Here is a 26,521-nt window from a genome sequence, read left to right on the forward strand (position 1 = left end):
TTGTTAGCGAAATCTGGAAAAGATATTACAAAAGAAAACTACAGACCAAAATTTCTTATGAATCAGATGCAAAAATTCTTAACACAGTAGTAGCAGGTAGAATCCTGAAATATATCAAAAGGATAATACAGAATGGCTAGTGGGGTTTATCTCAGTAGTGCAATGTTTGTTTAACACTTGTAAATCAATCAGTGAAATTTACCACATTAACAGAATAAAGAGGAAAAATTATGTGAATATCTCAATAAACACAGCAAAAGGATTTGACAAATTTCAACACCCATGGAGAAGTGATTGACGGTCAAAGAGTGTAAAGCCTTAATTAAATGGGATGAATAATTTTTTCTTTGAGATATATTACATAGTGTGGTAAATACAGTAAATAATAATGTAGTATACATTTGAAAATAGCTGAGATTATACATTTTATTTTTTTACTTCAATAACTTTTTGGAGAGCAGGTGGTGTTTGGTTACATGGATAAGTAGTTTAGTGGTGATTTCTGAGATTTTGATGTACCCATCACCAGAACAGTGTACATTGTACCCAGTGTGTAGTCTTTTATCCCTCACCCACCTCCCACTCTTTTTCCTTGAGTCCCCAAAGTCCATTGTATCATTCTTATGCCTTTGTATCCTGATAGCTTAGCTCCTGCTTGTAAGTAAGAACATTCAAGATTTGGTTTTCCATTCCTGAGTTACTTCACTTTGAGTAATGGTCTCCAACTCCATCCAGATTGCTGTGAATGCCATTATTTTGTTCCTTTTTATGGCTGAGTAGTATTCCATGGTACGTATGTGTGTATACATATATATATGACATTTTCTTTATCCACCCATTGATTCATGGGCATTTGGGCTAATTCCACATTTTTACAATCGCAAATTGTGCTGCTATAAACGTGCATGTGTGAGTGTCTTTTTCATAAATGATTTCCTTTCTTCTAGGTAGATATCCGGTAGTGGAATTGCTGGAACAAAAGGTAGATCTACTTTTAGTTCTTTAAGGAATCTCCACACTGTTTTCCATAGTGGTTTTACTCATTTACATCCCCACCAGCAGTGTAAAAGTGTTCCCTTTTCACCACATCCATGCCAACATCTATTATTTTTTGATTTTTTAATTATGGCCATTCTTGCAGGAGTAAGGTGGTATTGTTTTGTGGTTTTGATTTGCGTTTCCCTGATAATTAGTAATGTTGAGCATTTTTTCATATGTTTGTTGGCTATTGGTATATCTTCTTTTAAGAATTGTCTATTCATGTCCTTAGCCTGCTTTTCAATGGGATAATTTGTTTCGTGCTTGATGATTTGTTAGACTTCCTTGTAAATTCTGGATGTTAATCCTTTGTCAGATGCACAGTTTGTGAAGACTTTCTTCCACTCCATGAGTTATCTGTTTACTCTGCTGATTATTATTTTTTTTTCCTGTGCAGAAATTTTTAGTTTAATTAAGTCCCATTGATTTATCTTTGTTTTCTTTTTACACTTACTTTTGGGTTCTTGGTCATGAAGTCTTTGCCTAAGCCAATGTCTAGAAGGGTTTCTCCTATGTTATCTTCTAGAATTTTTATGGTTTCAGGTCTTAGATTTAAGTCTTTGATCCATCTTGAGTTGTTTTTGTATGAGGTGAGAAATGAGGATCCAGTTTCAGTCTGCTACATGTGGCTTGCTAATTATTCCAGCACCATTTGTTGAAAAGGATGTCCTTTCCCCACTTTATGTTTTTGTTTGCTTTGTTGAAGATCAGTTGGCTGTAAGTATTTAGGTTTATTTCTGGGTTCTCTATTCTGTTCCATTGGTCTATATGCCTATTTTTATACCAGTACCATGGGTTTTGGTGACTATAGCCTTATAGTTTGAAGTTGGGTAATGTGACGCCTCTAGATTTGTTCTTTTTGCTGAGTCTTGCTTTGGTTATGCAGGTTCTTTTTCGGTTCCATATGAATTTCAGGATCATTTTTTCTAGTTCTGTGAAGAATGATGATGGTATCTTGATGGGCATTACGTTGAATTTGTAGATTGCTCTTGGAAGTGTGGTCATTTTCACAATATTGATTCTACCCATCCATGAGCATGGGATGTGTTTCCATTTGTTTGTGTCATCTATAATTTTTTTCAGCAGTGTTTTGTAGTTCTCTTTGCAGAGGTTTTTCACCTCCTTGGTTAGATATGTTCCTAAGTATTTTATTATTTTTTGCAGCTATTGTAAAAGGGGTTGAGTTCTTGATTTGATTCTTAGCTTGGTCACTTTTGGTGTATAGCAGTGCTACTGATTTGTGTACATTGACTTTGTATCCTGAAACTTTACTGAATTCATTTATCAGCTCTAGAAGCTTTTTGGTTGAGTCTTCAGGGTTTTCTAGGTATACAATCATGTCATTGGTGAACCATGGCAGTTTGTCTTCCTCTTTACTGATTTAAATGCCCTTTATTTCTTTCTCTGTCTAATTGCTCTTGCTAAGACTTCAAGTACTATGTTGAATAGAAGTAGTGTAAATGGGCATCCTTATCTTGTTTCAGTTCTCAGGTGGAATGCTTTCAACTTTTCCCCATTGAGTATGATGTTGGCTGTGTGGTTTGTCATAGATAGTTTTTATGCCGAGTTTGCTGAGGTTTTTTCACATAAAGGGATGCTAGATTTTGTCAAATACTTTTCTGTGTCTATTGAGATGATCATGTGATTTTTGTTTTTAATTCTGTTTATATGGTTTATCACATTTATTTACTTGTGTATGTTAACCTATTTCTGTATCCCTGGTATGAACCCATTTGATCATGCTGGATTATCTTTTCGATATGCTGTTGGATTTGGTTAGCTAGTATTTTGTTGAGGATTTTTGCATCTGTATTCATCAAGAATACTGGTCTTTAGTTTTCTTTTTTTGTTATATTCTTTCCTGGTTTTGGTATTTGGGTGATACTGGCTTCATAGAATAATTTAGGGAGGATTCCCTCTTTCTTTATCTTTTGGAATAGTGTCAAAAGGATTGGCAGCGGCCGGGCGCGGTGGCTCAAGCCTGTAATCCCAGCACTTTGGGAGGCCGAGGCGGGTGGATCACGAGGTCAGGAGATCGAGACCATCCTGGCTAACATGGTGAAACCCCGTCTCTACTAAAAAAAAAAAAATACAAAAAACTAGCCGGGCGTGGTGGCGGGCGCCTGTAGTCCCAGCTACTCGGAGGCTGAGGCAGGAGAATGGCGTGAACCTGGGAGGCGGAGCTTGCAGTGAGCCGAGATCGCGCCACTGCACTCCAGCCTGGGTGACACAGCGCGAGACTCCGTCTCAAAAAAAAAAAAAAAAAAAAAAAAAAAAAAAAAAGGATTGGCAGCAATTCTTTGAATGTCTGATAGAATTCAGCTGTAAATCTCTCTGGTCCTAGACTTTTTTTGTTGGTAATTTTCAAATTACCATTTCAATCTTGCTGCCTGTTACTAGTCTGTTCAGAGATTCTATTTCTTCCTATTTTAATCTCCAGGAATTTGTCCATCTCCTCTCGGTTTTCTAATTTGTGTGTGTAAAGGTGTTCATAGTAGCCTTGAATGATCTTTTGAATTTCTGTGGTATCAGTTGTAATATCTCTTGTTTCCTTTCTAATTGAGCTTATTTGGATCTTCTCTCTTCTTTTCTTGGTTAATCTCACTAGTGGTCTATCAATTTTGTTTATGTTTTCAAAGAACCAGCTTTTTGTTACATTTATCTTTTTGTTTGTTTGTTTGTTTCAATTTCATTTAGTTCTGCTCCAATGTTTCTTTTTTGTTCTTCTGCAGGGTTTGGCTTTGGTTTGTTCTTGTTTCTCTAGTTCCTTGAGGTGTGACCTTAGGTTGTCTATTTGTGCTCTTTCAGACTTTTTGATGTAGGCATTTAATGCTATGGACTTTGCTCTTAGCACCACTTGGCTTTATCCCAGAGATTTTGATAGGTTATGTCACCATTATCACTCAGTTCAAAGAATTTTTAAATTTCTTTCTTGATTTCATTGTTGACCCAAATATCATTCAGGAGTAGATTATTTAATTTCCATATATTTTAATGGTTTTGAGGATTCCTTTTGGAGTTAATTTCCAGTTTTATTCCACTGTGGTCTGAAAGGATACTTGATATAATTTCCATTTTCTTAAATTTATTGAGACTTGTTTCATGGCCTATAATATGGTCTATCTTGGAGAAAGTTCTATGTGCTGTTGAATAGAATGTATAATCTGTGGTTGTTGGATGGAATGTTCTATAAATATCTGTTAAGTCCATTTGTTGTAGGGTATAGTTTAAATCCATAGTGTCTTTGTTGACTTTCTGTCTTGATGACTTTTCTAGTGCTGACAGTGGAGTATTGAAGTCCACTATTATTATTATGTTGCCGTCTATCTCATTTCTTAGGTCTATTAGTAATTGTTTTATAAATTTAGGGGTGACAGTGTTAGGTATATACATATTTAGGATTGTGATATTTTCCTGTTGGACTCATCCTTCTATCATTATATGATTTTCCCCTTTGTCTTTTTTAGTTGCTGTTGCTTTAAAGTAGTTTTTTTTTGTCTGATACAAGAATAGGTACCTCTACTCGCTTTTGGTATATATTTGCATGGTATATCTTTTACCAACACTTTACCTTAAGTTTATGTGAGTCCTTATGTGTTAGGTGAATCTCTTGAAGACAGCAGATACTTTGTTGGTGAATTCTTATCCATTCTGACATTCTGTATCTTTTATGTGGAACATTTAGACTATTTGCATTCAATATTAATATTGAGATGTGTGATGCTATTCTATTCATCATGCTAGTTATTGTGTTAATAGATGGATTTTTTTTTTCATTGAGTTATTGTTTTATAGGCCCTGGAAGACTTAGGCTTTAAGAAGGTTGTATTTTGAGGTTTTATTTCCTGATTTAGAGCTCCTTTTAGCAGTTATTGTAGTGCTGGCTTGGTAGTGGCAAATTCTCTCAGTATTTGTTTGTCTGAAAAAGACTGTATCTTTCCTTCTATTTAAGAGGGATCTTGCCACCATGACCAAACACATGGGATGACACAAGGAATAAAACTCATGAATGAATTATTCACCATTCCCTTAAAAACTCTATGCTTTTATTAACAGTGCCACTGTAAATTATCTCTTCTCCCATTTCTATCTGTCCAGATCCTATTTATTTCTCCTTCCCCAGTACAAAGATTGAGGTGATTGGCAAAATTTACAGAGGGTATAATTATAATGATAATGCTGGGTAAATTGTAGTCATCAGTTAAAATTCTACCTATTACACAAAGCCTTCCATGATCCACTCACTTCTACATACACACTTAGAAATGAGATCTGCTCTGTCTCTGCTGTCCTTCCTTGTGTTTTCATCCTGCAAGGTTTCAGAACAATTGGACAAATATGATGGGCATGAGCATTGAGACTTCTTCTTCTATACTCTGCTGTTGTTAGGTAACAGCAAGCAAGTGCCATCTATATCTATAGTCAGCATTGGTACATTGACAATAATCGTGCCCAATGGATACCACACCATCGTACAGAATAAACATCACAGCAGTCTCTTCAGATTCTAGGTCGCTGCCACATAGGTGAGAAGAACATACGATTACTGTGATTATAGTCACTGTATAGAGACATGAATTTCTCAGGCTGCCAGGATCACAACAGCAGTTATCTTCAGTCCAGAGTTATGGTAAAGCCACAATTTACCCACATATTCTGAAAAGAGATACCTGAGCACAAATGCACAAATGGCACAGTTTCAGACTGGGGCAATCCCATAACCTCACTATCTGCTTGGTTTGCCTGGAATGAGCATGTGACCCATGTTGGCCATGCAGTCAGCTTGAGAATCCCAAATCCCTGAAACCAGGTCAGGTGTTCTTCCCTTTCTAGCACTTGCACATTCTCCTTCTTTACGTATCCTGGGATTTCTAGATGCTGATTTGGTTTGCCTGGAGGTAAGGGCTTCTACTGCTGGAACACACAGTAATGGTGGTAGATAGTTCCGCAATGCCTGTGACCTAAGCACCTGCAGGGTCTCTTAAAAATCTTTTTAGGAATTGTGCATTGGTGTGGTGTTGGACTATAGATTGAGGGTTGTTGTAAGATTCAGCCTATTAATCTTTGGTGTCATCACTTATAAAACCATTGCTGAGATTGTTGTCTTGCATGAGTAGTCACCCGGTGAACATTCTCTAATTTATTGGAATCGTATTGTCCTGCTTCAGCTGGGTGCTTGGTTGTGGCGTTCCTCTTCAAGATGGCAGCAAGATAATTGGGAATTTTTAGATACCCTCTCCTCTGAGAACACTTGAGCCACAAAAACAACTCTTGGATAGTATGTGTCACTTTGGGAGGCAGTCTTTTCTGCACTAGTGTCCTTCCTTCACAGGCTGTGCGCTCTATGAATGTAGGTGTGTTTACTTTGACTCCTAAGTGTCTGGCATGCAAACTAGAGAATAGAAGATGCTCAGTATGTATTTATACATTAAACAGTGGAATAAGTGAGAGATACTGTTATGAAAAGCCCACTTAATGATATATTCAGGAATGCAAGTGGATAGGTTAATTGAAAATGTCTGTTAATCAGTATTCATAAAAAAGGAAACGTTTGTAACATGAATATTTCATTTTTACCTAGAATTCATTCACTATAATAGAACCAGACTACAGAACATTCCTTTGTGTAGGGTTTGCAAATAGAATTCTACTCTATCTTGCTGAAAGCACATATATCAATCATTGTCTATGATTTGCAGTGTGGATTAGTTTAAGTGTAGATCCTAGTGTCAGATGCATAGCATTCTCACTGAGGATATTGTTCCATATTGTTAGTTTTTGTTTAATCTGATAGAATTGGCAGACTCACACCTATTAAACTAACAATAATTTTGGAACCTGCTTTTATTGTCCCTTTAAGCATTCACATTAGTTTGTATGGAAACCACAATTCTTCTTTCATACTCGTATTTCATTGATTTGTGATGTATTTTGATAAATTAGGTAATTATATTGACAAGCCTAATTGTCAAAAGCAGGACAGGAAACAGATCCAATTGGTTCTTGTGAGGCTGATGACTCAGTGCCCTTGAGCCCAGGTGTACTAGAGCATCAGTGAATGACCACAAAGGCTCAGCATTTGCTCAGCATCAATCCATATATTTTCTTCAGGAAGTGGAAAGGATTGGATATAGAGATGGAATGTATTAGTGAGAGACTTATTTGAAAGGTGTTTGCTTTTATGCAGAATTAGCACAGTGCTTGATGAATTAGGTTCGAATGTTTGTTGAATTCATGCCTAAAAAATAGTCATGAATGGCAGCTCCCAAAAAGTGCCATTAGAGACTTTTATATCATTTCTCCCTTTCTGGGGAACATGCCTGGATGTCCTGCACGCTCTTCCTCGACATGGAACTGAGAGGAAATGATATCATTGGCCTGGGAAAGAAAGCATTTCACTAGCAGACTCCCACATCCTCTCCATTCTTCTTCCCAGAGGCAGTGAGCAGACCTGCAATGAAAGGGAACAGCTGTTCTCAGAAAAACCAACTGCAGAGGACACTCTGTTGTGTGGGAGGTACCTGTAGGAGTTCCAGTGAGACCTGGTGACTGAGCTAGCCTTTGCAAGATGCTGGACAAACCTGTGATTTTCAGGTGGGAGCTGCTTGAGAAAAATAGTTACCAAGACTCTTCTAAATTCCACACCTAGTCTGTTGCACCAGAAATTCAAAGACATGTTCTCTGCTCTTAAAGACCTCAGAGTGCGGTTGAAGAGAAAGATGTGAGGACAACCAACTGAAATATACTGTCTTAAGTGCTGTAGTGGAGTGTGAGGCCCAGTGAGTTCAGAATGGGCTTCAGGGACAGAATCTAAGTTTTCATAAAGTTGAAATTTTCTTCCATCAAAAGAAAAAGAGTCACTAACGTCAAAATAAGCAGTGGCCCAGGTGAGAACCAATATTATTTGAGTCAATTGCCAGGTGAAAATTCTCTACAGAATTCCTCATGATAAACATCTTTATCCAGAACTGTACAATTGATATCACAGACTCCCAGAATGGGCTCTCTCAATAACCCTCAGCCTGAACTAAAGACATCACATTAAAGCTCCTTGCCTGGAGCATTGGCTGCAAACACTGCCTTCCCACTTCCTCCGACACATAAGAAAGGCTCACCTACAGCTATGTCCTACTATGGCATTTGGAAATTAAGGGTGGACAGATAGGATTCAGCATCAGCAGAGTGCTGGTCCTGGAATAGCAATGGATCTGGACTCAGGGGACCTGAGTTCGACATTGTGAACAATGTGATACGAGTTACCAGTAAATTTGGTTGGACAAATGGAGAACTATAGACCTCTTTATTGCTTTCATAACTGCTTTGTACTGTCTCCTGCATACTCAAAATGCATGTGTCAGCTCCCCTCAGTGAGGGTCAATCTGAGGGGCAGCCTCACTGTCTGTGAGCAGCACATAGCCCACAGTGATGTCACATCTTCTCTTGGTGGTCTCTTCTGTCTGCTTGAGTTATCTGTTGAAGGGATAACCACTAGTGGAGCATAGTCCTGAATTTTGTACTGATCCTGTGTTTATAATTACATGTTTTTAATTGTGGTAAAATATTCATAACATACATTTTACAACTTTAACCATTTTAATTGTACAATTCAATATCATTAAGTACATTCACAATAAGTAGTAACCGTTACCACTGTCCCTTTTAAGAACTTCATCATTCTGCACAGAAAGTCTGTGCTCATTAAATAATGGCTACACAGTCTCTCCGTCATCCAGCACCAGGATCCTCCTAATTTATTTTCTGTGTTCACGAATTTCCTAGTTTGGATACCTTGTAGAATTTGATCTTACAATATTATTCTTTGGTATCTGGCATATTTTCCTTAGCACAATGTTTCCGTGTTCATCTAAGTCACAACTTAGAATTTTGTACCATGTATCAGAATTTTGTACCAACTGTAAGTTATTATCCAGATACTATAATTGACATTAGCATGGAAGAGTCAGATGTTTTCAGTTTTGCTTCTTATGTTAACAGCCATAAAACTAACTGAAAGTTACACCCAGAACAATTTGTACAAAACCTGGAAGAATGAAGAATTCTACACTTAAAGACTCTGTAAATGAATAATAAATGGTTTTCAAGATAATTCCAGTTTGAAACCAATATTGAGGTTTCCAATGGCCAAAGTGGAACTAGTGGGGTATATTTATAGGCTCCTCACTGGTCCTTTAGTCCAGGAAGAGCTAAAGAAGCACTTCCCAGTTCTCAAGGGGAAAGGGCCATGGTTGTGTTTACTAGAAACCAAAGCCAAGGTGTGACCATGTGTGGACAAATGACGGGAGAGAGCTATTCATAAAACCAATTTCTAAGACTGTTTTTATGAAGGGAGAATCTCTCTCTAAGGACATTATTTTGCTTTACATCTGAGATTTCAATGGAATTTACAAGTAGCAGAACTCACTTATTCAGAATCGAGTTTCTAACTGCAGTAATGCCTCCAGTCATAGAAAGGAACATGATTTTCAGGGAAACATAATCTGAGAGATTAATAAGGAATCTTCCTTTTTGGTACTATCAGGTAGAAAACAAGTATAAACAGTGTTTTAGGGTTTTGAACAGGAACTCCTTTTATTACAATGAAAAGTGCAGAAAAAGTGTTCAGTAGGAAGGATTCAGTGTAAGATAACAGGGAAAATGTGTTGGTAATATCAAGGAGAATCTAAACATTCTACTGTCAGACTAATGCTTTCTGTGGGTGAACACTGGAACTGTCAGGTTAGATAAACATCTATTTGAAGACCTTGAGTTACCACTGAGACATTTCTGAGGCACAACGCTAAGAAAAACGCATGTAATTGTCAAGGTTGGCAGGGCAGTGTTGCTCTCAAAGTCCCGTCTGACAGACAGGGCAGGAGCTCTTTCACTGCCTGCATTGGCTTCCCGACAGCTCCAAGGTTTCCTCAGGAAGCCGCCCTCCACCTTCATCCACCTCAGGCGTGTCCTGCAGAGCCCTCTGGAGAACCAGCTTCAGGTTCTGCCTATTTTGACGCTGCCTAAAGGAGCCCACGAAGAAGTAAATGATGGGGTTGGCACTGCTGTTTAGAGAGGACAGGAACATGCAAACCCGATAAACGTGACAATATAAGACTTCCAGATCCCTGTGGATCATGTAATTTAGGGACCCCAGAATGCCGAAGGGCAGGCCGCAAAGGAGGAAGACCAGCACTGTGAGCAGGATGGTCACGTACAGCCTGGTCAGCGGCATCTTCTGGGATCCACAGAGGATCCTGACCAGCAGGACCAGGCTGGAAACACAGAGAACCACAAACAAAAAAGTCAGCCACGTGATTATGATGAAATTTGATGTTTCACACCAACAAGAATCAGCACCACTAAACGGGAAGTCACAGAACCTCCACTCCAGGATGCTCCGCAGCAGGGACAGGGCCCAGAGCAGGAGGCACATGACCGCTGACAGGTGTGTGGGGCGGCGGCAGCGGTACCAGATGGGCCACAAGACGGACAGGCAGCGCTCCGTGCTGATGGCGCTCAGAAAGCTCAGGCCTGTAAGGTAGGGGACGGTCATCACACAAATGAGGATTCTGCGGGTGGTATGGGGGATATTGATGAGGCTTAACAGAAAACGTAAAACGTGGCCGCAGAGGAAGAGGAAGTCGGCCGCAGCCAGGTTGAGGATGTAGGTGGAGACAGCGTTCCTGCGCATGCGGAAGCCCAGGAGCCAGAGCACAACCGCGTTTCCTGTCAGCCCCACGAGGGAAATGATGCACGTCAGCACCGTGAGGCTCAGGATCAGCTTGTAGCAAGGAGTCTCCTCACGTCCATTGATTGGTGTCTGTGATGTACCCAGGGCTGGGATGGTTGGATCCATGCTCAGAAACCCCAGTCTGGTGCCCCTGGGAACACAAAGCAGATGTGATCACCAGCTGTGTGATCTCTGATTCTCCCCACCACCCTGCCATGTGGGATTTACTGTTCTCATTTTAAAGAGGAGAGAAACAGAGGCTCACAGAGAATAAGTCACCTATCAAAAGGTGGGGGTCCTCAAATCCAGTTTGAAATCCAGTTCTTCTTGACTCTGAAGCCTGACCTCTCTCTACTGCCACACAAGTTCTGTGCTGACATGGGAATAACATTAGGATCAAAACACCCCCAACTCATCCAGCCGGGGATGTGGACCTGATCATTACTGTATCATGGGCCTGATATTTTATCTCAGATGGAGAAAGTCAGATACACAAAGAGGTGGCTGTGACACACTCGTGACTAGGACTGGTCATCCATGGACAGGAAAGAAGACCATGCTTTATGAATGAGAGGAAAATGTGACCTTCACTAGGATAAGTGTGAAAATGGCTGGGCCTGGTGGGTGAGAAATAACTCAGTGTATTAGTCATTGCAGACAGGACCACATTTTACATTTTATACTCACAGTGCCTATTTCCATGACCAGCACACTGTGCTCTTCATAAACATTCTTTCAATGAAGGAATGCATGCATGAGGAGCCTAATGGTACTGGTAGATTTGGATGAAATGGAAAATAAAGATGAAAGCACAATGTAAGGTATTAGAATACAAATGTATAACTGGATGAAGAAAATTTCATTAATCAGAATTCTATTTGTGGACAGCTCTATCTGTGTTGAGAAGAATTATTGATGAATGCCCAAAACCTGAAATTGACAACTGATGTGCCTTTGAAATGAAGACTCAGTGTGGCTTTGCTGAACACCTAGAAGCATTTTTGTACACAGTGTTTGGGTAGGGTGTGGGTCTCATCTGAATTACTCAGCAATAGAACAGAGGAAAGAGTAAGTGCAGATGAGGTCTGAGTATAACTGACGGAGGTAATTGAAGTGTGGAAATATCTATGGGGGACTACTGAATGTTCTGCTGAGTGTACACAATGTAAACCTATTTCATTCTCTCTTTCAGGAGATCTCTGGTAGCATTTCTTTGTTGATGCAAACATTTGTATGAGAGGCGTCCATGAGGGGAAATAGGCGATGTGTAGGGCTTGGAGTGTAAAGAGAGATATTCATGCAGATTTCAACTGGAGAACGAGGATTAGGTCTAATCTGGGAGAATAACAGTAGCTGATTGAGAGTTTATAAGGTATTGCCTCTTTTAATCACCTGAAGAGCCTAGGAGGTAAGAATTGGTATTATTCCCATATGGCAGATAATGCAATTGGAGCATAAAGAAAGGGAATTATTTGTCCCAGGGGTTATATATTATATAGTATGAATTTGAGTCCAGCAGGGCTGACTCACGATCCAGTCTTGGAGCAGGCATTTATACCCAGCACCAACCTGTGTTGATTATACATGTTAAAGGGAGTAAAGCAGAGGAGTGATTCTCAAGTTAAATCCAAGTTGGCAGTCAAAATTGTGGATTGAAAAAAAAACTGACCTAAGCAAACTCCAGATAGGGAATGAGAGGCAATTCAAAGAGGGAACAAAATAAAGGTGAGTGAACGCCATTTAGGAATAAATTCAGGAGTTCCTTTTTGCCTATCAGAGGCCACGTTTGCTCCGGAATCCTAAGGATGCACAGGGGCAGGAGGCCTCCTGGTGGACAGAAGATGCACCCTTTGCTGGGATTACAGAGAAACATCAGGAGGGAATGCATCCATCATGAGTTCTCTTAGAGGGACAAGCTGGCACAGCCCTGATTGGCCGAGAAAGGAAATGGGAGGAAAAGGAAAACCTCTGTTATCCACACTCAGGGCACTAAAGAGTTTCTCCATCTGTATTTATGGTATGATATGTTTGTCCTCCTCATGAAATCCGAAGCTCCATGAGGACTAAGTCATACCTGTCATTTTCCCTGTAGTATCACCAGCATTTAGCATGTGTTCCTTAAAGACCATCTATGGTATTATCCTCATATAACATAAGATGAAGCCAAGGCCTAGAGAATTAAAGGGTTTTCCTGAGTTCACAACAGGAACAGCAGGTCCAATACCAGTCCCTGGTCCCTGGAGCCCTGCAGGAGGTTCCAATTCTGTTCTCTGCCCCATCATTCATTATTTCTGAGGAGTTCCTGAAAAATCTTGGTGTGAGCACAGAGTCAGAGACAATCAGGAGTGAAGAGACTGCTAGGTTGCCCCAACATTTATTTTCCTCTTTGGTCACATAACAATTCTGAGAGTGTAAAAGCAGCACAAGGACCCACATCCCAGTTTTCCTTGATGCTGAATCACATCGTATGGCCAGGTGCTGTTAAGTGGAAGAATCACAAAGTGATGTAAGCAATTCCTCACTCACGGGATCAATAGAAGGAGCAAAGCCTCTCCTTCCCCTCATCCTTTTTCATAAGGCTGGAATGCTGATGTAGCTGGAAGCCATGCAGGATCACAAGGATGAGGGCAACTCTCTAGGGACTGGGGAGCAGCAATTTTTGGAATTCTGATGTGTGATGCCTTGGAGCTTCCAGTTCAAATTTCAAAGACAGTCATTTCTGGGTATTCACAGGGGACTTTTTCCAGAACTTCAGCACACACCAAAATCTGCAGATGCTCAATTTCTTTATATGTGGTATTTGTATATAGCCTATGCACTTTCTCCCAGATACGTTAAATCGTTTTTAGTTATTTAGAACAATGACAAAATGCAAATGCTATGTAAATTCTTGTCATATTGTAGTTTTTCCAGAAATAACGACAAGGAAAAACAAGTTTGTACCTGTTTAGTATATACACAACTCAACCATATCCTTATTTTTGGAATAGTTTCCACCTGTGGTTTGTTGAGTCTGCAGATTCAGAACCTAGTGACCCAGAGGCACAATTATACTTTCTTGTTTAAGATATTTCTACTTCATGTCTTGTTTAGAGCAGCCAAACTTATATTCTAAACAAATAAATATGTTCTCTTTTTAAAATTACATTTTATTTTCTATGCATTTTTGAAAAATGCAAACATTTCTGCATAAAAGTGACAGCAGAGAAAGACATGCCAAATGTTAAAGTAGTCTGATGGAGCTGAAATGAGACAGGAATCAATCACCTTCAGGCAGAGAAAGCCTCAGGAAGTAGGAGGATATAAGGAGGTGAGAGGGATAGTCTCATTTGCCATGAGGATTTGCTTTCCATTCTTTATCCTGTTTGACATCCCAAGAGAGTGGTTTCTAGGTACCACATCAGTGGGATTCTTTTTATTTCTGGTTTCTGATGAAATTGAGACACTGGGACATACCGACAGGAGACTGGAAGACAGCAGGAGAGTGACTTGGGATTTCCACCTCCTGGCTCTCTGTCTGTGTATTAGTTCTTTCTTGAATTGCTAAAAAGAAATACCTGAGACTGAGAAATTTATGAAGAAAACAGGTTTAATTGGCTCATAGCTCTACAGGCTGTACAGGAAGCATAGCAGCTTCCGCTTTAGGGGAGGCTTCAGGAAGCTTCCAATCCTGGTGAAAGGCAAAGGGGGAGCAAGGCATCTCACATGGTGAGAGCAGGAGCAAAAGAGAGAGGGAGGAGGTGCCACACGCTTTTAGACAATTAGATTTCATGAGAACTCATCAGTGTCAAAACAACAATACCAAAGGGGGATGGTGTTAAAACATTCATGCAAAACCATCCCCGTGATCTAATAATCATCTCCCACCAGGCCCTCCCTCCAACATTGGGAATTATAACCAGCATGAGATTTGGGTGGGGACACAGATCCAAACCGTATCAGCCTGTGTGGTTGTGTGTTGGCCATGCAGGGCTTCTCCACCTGTCTGCTCATGTTCTTCCACCCTTATGGCTACAGCTATGGCTATGGCGACAATGGTAATTGCTCCTTCCCCGTCCCTTTCAGCCTACGGCAGGAAGTAGTGCTCCCCTATGTATTGCTGCTTAAGGTGCTGACCCATGCCTCGTCTCTTTCCCTTAACCCTGTGCATCTTTGTAAATACTGTCCTCATGAAACACTCCTTAATTATTCCAGTTTGGACTATCTATAACTCCCTTGGTCCTTTCCAGATAGGTAAAGAAGAATAAATTTAAAAAGGAAGTGAAACAATAAAATCGGCTCTACAGCAGTTCAACTCTGGGAAGAAATGTCTTCATGTCCCCTTGCTCCTTAAATGAATGTAAGAGGCAGCATTCTCTCCAGGAGAGCAGATTGAGTGTTTGGAATGAAGGAGGTGATATGGGGATAAATCAGAAGGGGGACCCCATTTGGAACTCACACAGTTTGGGCTGGCAGCACTCAGTTTCCAAAAGGAAGCTTCATGTCTCTTGTCTTTTCCTGAAACAAGCTCATGACTCCCTGATGTAGCACCAAGGTGGAAGCACAGGGACATGATCTTATAGCAAAAACCATAACTGACTATGGAAGAAGACAGTTCTTGGTACTTACCCTTATGTTCCTTCTTTGGTAGTGAAGACTCCTCTTGTGCTAAAGGTGGAGAGCCTTTCTGGGATTCAGTGGCTTCGGAGGACTTTTCTATGTTGCTTAATTCAGGAGATGCCTACAGGAACTGAAATGAAAGCTGGTTAGCAATCCAGGCTTATGAAGATGCTGGACAAACTCGTTATTTCCTTTATGAGGACTGTCGACAAATCAGAGGCCAGAGGTATTTGAGGCACAAATCCTAACTGAGATGATTCTTGGCCTCTGTCCCATATCCAATACATATCAGCCCCTCCCATCACATCCCGTCTTGTTCAACTTCCTGTAAGTAATTGCTGTCCTGATTTTGAAAATCAATTATGGGCCTAGGTATCACATTAAGCAATGTGAACTTTCATTATGAAGCTTTATAACTAAAGAAAAGTAGATCTTGGGATCGTCAAGGCTGACAATGGCCTGACACCATGTTTTGGTGTTTTCTTTATCATAGTATTGATATATTCATGTGTATACTTTCTTTCCAAATGCTAGAGAAGTGTATGCAAAGTGAATGTCTAGAATGCCATTGTCCAGAGGCTACCACTTGCTGCACATTGTATTCTAATTTCTTTTATTATTATCAACTCTGAACATTGAACAATTTGTAAGTTCTGTGAAGTTAAATCATTTATTATTATTATTTTTATTTCAATGGGTTTTTGAGGGAACAGGTGGTGTTTGCTTACATGGATAAGTTCTTTAGTGGTAATTTCTGAGATTTTGGTGCACCTATCACCTGAGCAGTGTCCACTATACCCAACGTGTAGTCTTTTATCCCTCGTCCCTCTTTCATCCTTCCCCCCAAGTCCCCATAGTGCATTATATTATTCTATGCCTTTACATGTTCACAGCTTAGCTCCTGCTTGTAAGTGAGAACATATGATGTTTTGCTTTCCATTTCTGAGTTACCTCAGTTAGAATAATGTGTCCAATTCCATCTAGTTTGCTGTGAATGCCATTATTTTATTCCTTTTTATGGTTTAGTACTATTCCATGGTATATAAATATATATATTATATCGTTTATACATTATATATATATTTATATATATTTAACGGAATTGCTGGATGAAATGGTAGATCCACTTTTACTTCTTTAAGAAATTTCCACACTGTTTTCCATAGTGCTTGTGCTATTTTACATCCCTACCAGCAGTCCAAAAGTGTTCCTTTTTCACCACATCCCCACCAACATCTATTATTTTTAGATTTTTAAATTATGGCCATTCTTGCAGGAGTAAGGTGGTATCACAATATGGTTTTTGATTTGCATTTCCCTGATCATTAATGACGTTAAGCATTTTTTCCTATGTTTGTTGGCCATTTGCATCTCTTTTTTTCAGAATTGTCTATTCGTGCTTTCAGCCCACTTTTTGATGGGACTGTTTGCTTTCTTCTTGCTGATTTGTTTGAGTTCCTTGTAGATTGTGGATATTAGTACTTTGTCAGATGCTTAGTTTGTGAAGATTTTCTCTCACTCGGTGAGTTGTCTGTTTGCTCTGCTGACAATTGCTTTTGCTGTGTTAAAGCTTTTTAGTTTAATTAAGTCCCATCTATTCAGTTTTGCTTTTGTTGCATTTACTTTTGGGTTCTTGGCCATGAAGTCTTTGCCTAAGCGAACGTCTAGAAGCATTTTTCTGATGTTATCTTCTAGAATTTTTATTGTTTTAGGTCTTAGATTTAAGTCTTTGATCCATCTGGAGTTGATTTTTGTAGAAGGTGAGAGATGAGGGTCCAGTTTCATTCTTCTACATGTGGCTTGCCAGTTATCTCAGCACCATTTGTTAAAAGGGTGTCTTTTCCCCACTTTATGTTTTTGTTAGCTTTGTCAAAAATCAGTTGGCTGTAAGTATTTGGCATTATTTCTGGATTCTTTCCTCTTTTCCATTTGTCTATGTGCCTAGTTTTATGCCAGTGCCATGCTGTTTTGGTGACTATAGCTTTGTAGTACAGTTTGAAGATGGGTAATGTGATGCCTCCAGATTTGTTCTTTTTGTTAAGTTTTGCTTTGGCTATGCGGGTTTTTTTGTTTGTTTCCACATTAATTTTAGAATTTTTTTTTCTAGTTCTGAGAAGAATGATGATGATATTTTGGTGGGAACTGCATTGAATTTTTAGATTGCTTTTGGCAGTATGGTAATTTTCACAATATTGATTCTACCCTTCCATGAGCATGGGATGTGTTTCCATTTGTTTGTGTCACCTACCATTTCAGCAGTGTTTTGTAGTTTTGCTTGTAGAGGTCTTTCACCTCCTTGGGTAGGTATATTCCTAAGTATTTTTTTTTACAGCTATTGTAAAAGTGTTTGAGTTCTTGATTTGATTCTCAGCTTGGTCACTGTTGGTGTATAGCAGTGCTACTGATTTGTGTACATTGAATTTGTATCCTGAAACTTTACTGAATTTATGTATCAATTCTAGGAGTTTTCTGGATGAGTCTTTAGGGTTTTCTAGGTATACAATCATATCATCAGTGAACAGGGACAGTTTGACTTCCTGTTTATTGATTTGGATGATCTTGATTCCTTTCTCTTGTCTGATTGCTCTGCCTAAAGCTTCCAGTACTATGCTGAATAGAAGTGGTGAAAGTGGGTATCCTTGTCTTGTTCCAGTTCTCAGGGAGAATGTTTTCAACTTTTCCCCATTCAGTATAATGTTGGCTGTGGGGTTATCATGGATGGTTTTAATTACATTAAGGTATGTCGTTTCTATGACAATTTTGCTGAAGGTTTTAATAATAAAGGGTGCTAAATTTTGTCAAATGCTTTTACAGTTTCTATTGATATGATCATGTGATTTTCGTTTTTAATTCTGTTTATGTGATGTATCACATTTATTGCCTTGTGTATGTTAACCTATCCCTGCATCCCTGGTATGTAACGCACTTGACAATGGTGGATTATCTTCTTGATATGCTGTTGGATTGGGTTAGCTAGTATTTTGTTGGGGATCTTTGCATCTATATTCATCAAGGATACTGGTCTGTAGTTCCTTTTTTTGTTACATCCTTTCCTGGTTTTGGTATTAAGGTGACACTGGCTTCATACAATGCTTTAGGTAGGATTCCCTCTTTCTCTATATTTTGGAATAGTTTCAGTAGTACCAATTCTGTGAATATCTGATAGAATTCAGCTATGAATACGTCTGCTCCTGTACTTTTTTGTTGGCAATGTCTTTTTAATTTTTATTTTAATCTCACTGCTTCTTTTGGGTCTGTTCAGAGTTTCTATTCCTCCTAGTTTAATCTAGGAGGTTTATATATTTCCAGGAATTTAGGCATATCATCTAGGTTTTCCAGTTTGCACATGTAAAGGTGACCATAGTAGCCTTGAAGGATCTTTTGTATTTCTGTGGTATTGGTTGTAACATCTCCTGTTTCACTTCTAATTGAGTTTATTTGAATCTTCCCTGTTCTTTCCTTGGTTAACCTTGCTAATGGTATATCAATTTTGTTTATGTTTTCAAAGAACCAGCTTTTTGTTTCATTTTGCTTTCCTTGTTTGTTTATTAGTTTGTTTCATTTACTTCTGCTCTGATTGTTTTTATTTCTTTTCTTCTGCTTGGCTTGGGTTTAGTTTGTTCTTGCTTCTCTAGTTCCTTGAGGTGTGACCTTAGATTGTCTATTTGTGCTGTTTCAGACATTTTGATGTATGCATTTAATGCTATGAACTTTACTCTTAGCACCACTTTTGCTGTAGCCTAGAGATTTTGATAGGTTGTGTTGCTATTATCATTTAGTTCATAGAATTTTTAAATTTCCATCTTGATTTCATTGTTGACCCAGTGATCATTCAGGAGCAGGTTATTTAATTTCCATGTTTTTGTGTGGTTTTGAAGGTTCCTTTTGGAGTTGATTTCCAATTTTATTCCACTGTGCTCTGAAAGGATACTTGATATAATTTCAGTTTTCTTAAATTTATTGAGACTTGTTTTGTGGCCTATCATATGATCTATCTTGGAGAATGTTCCATGTGCTGATGAATAGAATGTATATTCTGCAATTGTTGGGTAGAACCTTCTGTGAATATTATTAAGTCCATTAGTTCTAGGGTATAGTTTTTTATTTTATTTTATTTATTCATTATTGTTTTTTTTTTTTGAGACGGAGTCTCACTCTATTGCCGAGGCTAGAGTGCAGTGGCAAGATCTTGGCTCACTGCAACCTCCACCTACTGGGTTCAAGCAGTTCTCCTGCATGAGCCTCCCAAGTAGCTGGGACTACAAGTGCATGCTACCACGCCTGGCTAATTTTTTGTATTTTAGTAGAGACAGGGTTTCATCATGTTGCCCGGGCTGGTCGCAAACTCCTGAGCTCATGCAATCCACCCGCCCCAGCCTCCCAAAATGCTGGGATTATAGGCATGAGCCACCACGCCAGGCCTAGGGTATAGTTTAAATCCATTTTTTTTTTGGTTGACTTTCTGTCTTGATGACCTGTCTAGTGCTGTCAGTGGAGCACTATTGAGGTTCCGCACTATTATTGTGTTGCCATCTAACTCATTTCTTAAGTCTAGTGGTAACTGTTTTATAAACTTGGGAGTTCCAGTGTTAGGTGCATATATATTTTGGATTGTGATATTTTCCTGTTGGAATAGACCTTTTATCATTATGTAATATCTCTCTTTGTCTTTTCTAACTGTTGTTGCTTTAAAGTCTGTTTTGCCTGATGTAAGAATAGCTCCTCCTGCTCACTTATAGTGTCCCTTTGAGTGGACTATCTTATTCCACTGCTTTACTGTAGGTTTCTGTGAGTTTTATGTGTTAGGTAAGTTTCTTGAAGACAGCAGATAGTTGGTTGATGAATTCTTATCCATTCTGCCATTCTGTACCTTTTAAATGGAGCATTTAAGTCATTTACATTCAGTGTTAGTATTGAGATGTGAGGTGCTATTCTATTCATCATGCTAGTTGTTGCCTGCATACCTTATTTTTTTCATTATGTTATCATTTTATAGTTCCTGTGAGATTTAATCTCTAAGAAGGTTCTATTTTGGTGCACTACAATGTTTTATTTGAAGATTTAGAGCTCTTTTCAGCAGTTCTTGTAGTGCTGGTTTGGTAGTGGCACAATCTGTCAGCAGTTATTTGTCTGAAAGACTGTATCTTTTCTTCATTTATGAAGCTTAGTTTCATTGGATACAATATTCCTGCCTGGTAATTGTTTTGTTTAAGGAGGCTAAAAATAGGGCTCCAATCCTTTTTAGCTTGTAAGGTTTTTGCTGAGAAATCTGCTGTTAATTTGGTATGTTTTCATTTATTGGTTACCTGACTCTTTTACCTCAAAACTCTTACAGTTCTTTCCTTCATCTTGACTTTTGATAACCTGAAGACTATGTGCCTAGGTGATGATCTTTTTGCGATGAATTTCACGGGTGTTCTTTGAACTTCTTATATTTGGATGTCTAGATCTCTAGCCAGGCCAGGGACATTTTCCTTGATTATTCCCTCAGATAAATTTTCCAAACTTTTAGATTTCTCTTCTTTCTTGGGAACACCAATTGTTTTTAGGTTTGGTCATTTAACATAATTCCAAACTTCTTGGAGGCTTTGTTCATTTTTTAAAATTCTTTTTCTTTGTTGTTATTGGATTGGGTTAATTCAAAAGCCTTGTCTTCGAACTCTGAAGTACTTTTTTCTTATTGTTCAATTTTATTGTTAAAACTTTCCAGTGTGTTTTGCATTTCTCTAAATGTGTCCTTTATTTCCAGAAGCTTATATTGTTTTTTATTTATCATGTTTATTTCTTTGGATTTTTTTTTTTTTTTTGGTCCATACTCAATATTATTTTAGAAATTTCTTTAATTTGGTTTTCACCTTTCTTTGGTGCCTTGTTGAGTAGCTTAATAATTGACTTTCTGAATTCTGTTGCTGGTATTTCAGAGATTTTCTCTTGGTTTGGATTCACTGCTGGTGAGCTAGTGTGATCTTTTAGGAGAGCTGTATAACCTTGTTTTGTCATATTACGAGAAATGTTTTTCTGGTTCCTCCTCATTTGGAAAGATCTGGGGCTCAAGGTCTGCTCTTCAGATTCTTTTGTCCCATGGCATGCTCCCTTGATGTGGTGGTGCTCTATCCTTTCCGCTAGGGATGGGGCTTCCTGAGAGGTAGACTGCAGTGATTGTTATTGTTCTTCTGGGTTTAACTACCGGGCTCTGGGCTAGTACTGGGGAGTGTCTATAAAGAGTCCTGTGATGTGATCTGTCTTCAGGTATCTCAACCATGGATAATAGCACCTGCTCTGGTGGAGGTGGCAGGGGAGTGAAGCGAACTCTGTAGGAGTCCTTGTCATAGTTTTGTTTAGTGTGCTGGTTTTCTGGAATGCTGGTTGTGCTAGCAGTGAAGTTCTCATGTGGGCAGACTCAGAACCTCTGGTATCCAGGATGTTGCAGGTGGTGGAATTAGCTGTTGTTTTCTCCTCTCTTGGAGCAGGGTTTTTCTTTTATGAGTTGCTGTAATGGCTTCAGTTGGTTGGCTACCTGCCAGGAAGCATCACTTTTAAGAGAGCATCAGGTGTGATAGGATAGTGGGAATATGAAATTGCCCTAAGGTTGTTTGGATAAATATTCAGGTTTCTCATGTGATCAGTGGGGCCATAGAGCTCCCACGAGTTTGTGTCTTTTGTCTTTGGCTACCAGGGTAGGTAGAGAAAGACCATCAGATGGGGGCAGGGTTAGGTGCGTCTGAGCTCAGGCTCTCCTTGGATAGGGCTTGCTGCAGCCACTGTGAAGAATAGGGGGTGGTTCTCAGGCCAATGGAGTTATATTCAAAAGGGGATTATTGTTGCCTATGCTGTATCATGCAAGTTTTTTCCAGGGATGTGCAGGAAAACTGGCAGTGACAGGCCTCACCCAGTTTCTATGCAGCCATCAAGGCCAGTCTGACATTCACTGTGCCTCACCAATAGCACTGACTTTTTATCCAAGCAGCTGGTGAGCAGAGCTGAGATATTGTCCCAGGCTACAGCCTCCCCACTGAGAAAGCAGGGCTTTCAGGCTTCACCCCTCTCCACCTGCTGTGGCTTCTGTGTTCATATCTGCACTTCCCATTTGCTTCCCACCCCTGGATCCTGCACAGAAAGATTCACACTCAGTTGAATTTATTACAAAGTAACTAGAAGTTTCCTTCTCCCTGTGGTCCTTCCCCAATACCACTGGAAGTTCTCCCCAAGGACCGCTGTGAGATAAGGTCAGAAATGGCTTCCCTGGGGACTGGACGTGCCTACAAGGCTCTTTTCACCGCTTCTTCTACTTTTATATTTTGGTCTACTTTCTGAATTCTAAATCTTACCTTTCAGCTCTAGGTAAGGTTAAATCCTTCTCCCGTGATCTGGATTTTCAAATTCCCTAGTGAGGATGCGCATTCAGAGGTGGACTTTCCCCCTCTCACACAGTTTTTTGGATGTCTCACAGAGTTTGCAGTGGCAAACCACTTCTTTCAAAGGGTCTGTGAATTCTTTTTTTTTTTTTTTCTTTGGTATGTTCCTGTGGTGATTCTTGGAGCAGAGTTCGTGATGTGAGTCTCCACACACATTCTGTCTACTTGAGTGGGAGATGAGTATTAGTCCTGCCTCTTATCTGCCATTTTTCCCTTTGTCAAATAATTGCTGATTTTTAATCCAATTAATCAGAGCTGTTTCACATATAACCATCACAGAAACACATATAAATTCACATACAGACAGAAGAAGATTCAGTAGTTGTAAGAGTTTTCATTTGCCAGTTTTTAAGTTTCTTAATCAGATTACTGGCTTCAGAGTGGAGCCCTCAGAGAAGCAGGGCCAGGAAAGCTTGCAGTTTCCAGGGCCTAATAAGCAGGCACAGCTGGAAGGCCAAAACAGATCCTCCAAATTAAGGGTCACATTTTTATACTGGATCCTGGATCCTGGATCCTCCCAGAAAGAGGGAAATGTTACTGGAGAAGAGAGTGCAATGTTTGTACTACGTGTTTCATTGCAGCACAACCCAAAACCAATCAGCTCATCTTGTAATTAGCCCATCCCCCATGGGAGTCTCATCTCTTAATGGGGGTGGGGGGGATGCTTTCATACTTTCTAGGTGGTCAAAAGCATGCTTCTCTAATCCAAATGTGATGGTGGGTATGTTGTTTTTGACTCCCCTGTGTCTGGAATGCAAGCTAGAAAATAGAAGATGCTCAGTACATATTTATATAGTGAACAGAAGAATGAGTAAGAGATATTGGTATGAAAAGTCCACTTAATGATACATTGAAGACTGTAGGTGGATAGGTTAATTGAAAATGTCTGGTAATAATCAATTATAAAAAAGGATACATTTGTAAAATGAATATTTAATTTTTTTTGCTTTGGATGTATTTTCATTTAAAAAAATTTTTAAGTTATACTTTAAGTTCTGGGATACTTGTGCAGAATGTGCAGGTTTGTTACATAGGTATACACGTGCCATAGTGGTTTGCTGCACCCATCAACCCATCATCTAATGCTATCCCTCCCCTAGCCCCCCACCTGAATATTTCATTTTTATCTAGAATTCATTCACTATGAAATAACTAGTCTGAAGGACTTTCCATTGTGGAGGATTCAGCAAATAGAATTCTGCTCTGTCTGTTTTACAGAACACATAACTATCAATCACTGTCTGATTTCCAGTTTGGATTTGCTTAAGTGTAGATCTTAACGTTGGATGTATGACATTCTGTCTGAGAACATATTTCAGTGGTGGTCATCTTTGTTTAGTCTTGTTTAGTAGGGAGGCTTACACCTAATGCACTAACAGTAACTTTGGGACTTGCTTTTCTGTTCCGTTAAGCATTCACATTAGTTTTTATTGAAACCATGATTCTTCTTTTAACTTGTATTTCATTGATATGTCATATATTCATAAATTAGGTAATTATGTTGGCAAGTCTAATCGCCATATGCAGGACAGAAAACAGATCCAACTGGTTCTTGTGAATCTGATGACTCGGTGCTTTTGAGCCCAGGTGTACTAGCGCATCAGTGAATGGCCATGAAGGCTCAGCCCTTACTCAGCAGCAATCAATGTATTTTCTAGATGTACTGAATAGTATTGGCTATATAAATAGAGTCTGTTATCCAGAGATGTATTTGAAGGGTGTTTAAATGTATGTAGAACTAGCACAGTGCCTAATGAATTAGGTTTGAATGCTTGTTGAATTCATGCATAAAAATATTCATGAATGACAGCTCCCCAAAAGTGCATTAGGGACTTTCATATCATTTCTTTCTTCCTGGAGGAAACTCTTGGATGTCCTGCATGCTCTTCCTTGACATGTAATTGAGAGGAAATTATATCATTGGCCTTGGAAAGAAGGTAGCTTGTGCGCAGACTCCTGCATTCCCTTTCCCCACTTTCTTCTCCCCAGAGGCAGTAAGCGACCTGCAATGAAAGGGCAGAGCTATTCTCAGGATAACCAACTGCAGAGGATGCTCTGTTCTCTTGAGTGGGAGGTGCCTGTAGGAGCTCCAGTGAGACCTGGTGACTGAGCCAGGCTTTGCAAGATGCTGGACAACCCTGTGATTTTTAGGTGGGAGCTGCTTGAGAAAAATAGTTGCTGAGCATCTTGTAAATTCCACATCTAGTCTGTGGAACTACAAATTCAAGGAACTGTTTTCTGCTCTTAAAGACCTTACAGTGTGGTTGAAAAGCAAGACATGAAGACAAATTATTCAAGTACACTCTTCTAAGTGCTATAACAGAGCAATGTGTGGGGCCAAGTGAGTCCAGAATGGCCTTCGGGGGCTGAACATAAGCTTCAGGAGCTTAAAGTTTTCTTGCAGTAAAACAAAAACGAGTATCACCGACATCAAAATAACCAGTTGCCCAGGTGAACACCAACAGTCTTTTGTTCAATTGCCAGGTGAAATTTCTCTCTGGAGCTCCTCCCTATGGACAAAATTGTTAGCTGAAGCTGTACAATTGATGATATCAGAGACTCTCAGGGTGGACTCTCCTAATAACCTCCAGTCTGAACTGATGACATCACGTAAAAAACCCATGCCTGGAACACTGGCTGCAAGCACTGTCTTCCAGCCTCCTTACACCCTCACATACAGCCAAGTCCTAATACGCTATTTGCAAATTAAGGGAGGACATATAGAATACAGAATCAGCAAAGTGCTGGGCCTGGAAGAGCAATGGAACTGGATTGAGGAGGCATGAGTTCTATGTGCTGAACAGTGTTACAGGAGCCATCAATAAATATATATATTTTTGAAAAATGGAAAACTATAGACTTCTTATTGCTTTCACAGCTACTTTGTATTGTCTGCTGAGTACTCAAATGTCATTTGTCAGCTCTCTTCTGTGAGGGCCAATCTGAGGGGCAGTCTCGCTGCCTGTGAGCAACAGAGAGCCCACTGTGATGTTGTAGTGAATTCTCTTAATGGTTTCTTCTGTCTGCTTGAGTCATCTGTGGATGGGGTGACCACTGGGACAGAATAATCCTGAATTTTGCACTGATTCTAAGTTTTCATAATTAAATATATTAAACTGTGGTAAAATTTCCATAACATAAATTTTACTAATTTAATCATATTTAGAGTACAACTCAGTGACATTAAGTATATTGACAATGAAATAAAACTATTACTACTCTCTCTTTTGAGAACTTTTTGTTATCCCAAACAGAAATTTTGTGCTCGTTAAATAATAACTACACATTCTCCCCATCCTCTGCCATTTGGTTCCTCCTAATCTATTTTCTATGTTTACCAGTTTTCCTAGCTTGGATATCTGAAAAATTTGAACTTAACAATATTGTTCTTTTGCATCTGGCTTATTTCGCTTAGCACAATGTTCTCAAGGTTCATCTAGATTGCAGCATGTATTAGAATTCTGTAGCCATGCTAAGCTATTATCCAGATACTGTAATTGACATTATTAAGGAAAGGTCAGATGTTTTCAGTCTTGCTTCTAATGGTGACTGGCCATAAAACTAACTAAAAGTTACAGCCAGAACAATTGGTACAAAATTGGAAGTATCTAAGATTCTCCTACAACAGAAGGAATCTATAAGTGAATAATCAATGTTTTCAAGATAATTTCCACTTTGAAACCAATACTGAGGTTGCAAATGGCCAAATTAGAACTGGTGTGGCATATTTATAGACTTTACATGG

At 39.3% G+C, this 26,521-nt stretch overlaps 1 protein-coding gene across 1 annotated transcript; it reads right to left on the minus strand.

Annotated features, from left to right (window-relative positions):
- Positions 1-9,872: 9,872 nt before the first annotated feature.
- On the minus strand, positions 9,873-11,304 carry LOC112606751 (mas-related G-protein coupled receptor member X4-like). The gene has a single exon (XM_025357598.1). It carries the CDS (start codon positions 10,886-10,888, stop codon positions 9,920-9,922), a length of 969 nt encoding a protein of 322 aa, XP_025213383.1. The 5' UTR covers positions 10,889-11,304; the 3' UTR covers positions 9,873-9,919.
- Between the last annotated feature and the right edge of the window lie 15,217 nt (positions 11,305-26,521).

Source organism: Theropithecus gelada, chromosome 14 (genome assembly GCF_003255815.1).
Source record: "Theropithecus gelada isolate Dixy chromosome 14, Tgel_1.0, whole genome shotgun sequence".
In the NCBI taxonomy this organism is placed as follows: domain Eukaryota; kingdom Metazoa; phylum Chordata; class Mammalia; order Primates; family Cercopithecidae; genus Theropithecus; species Theropithecus gelada.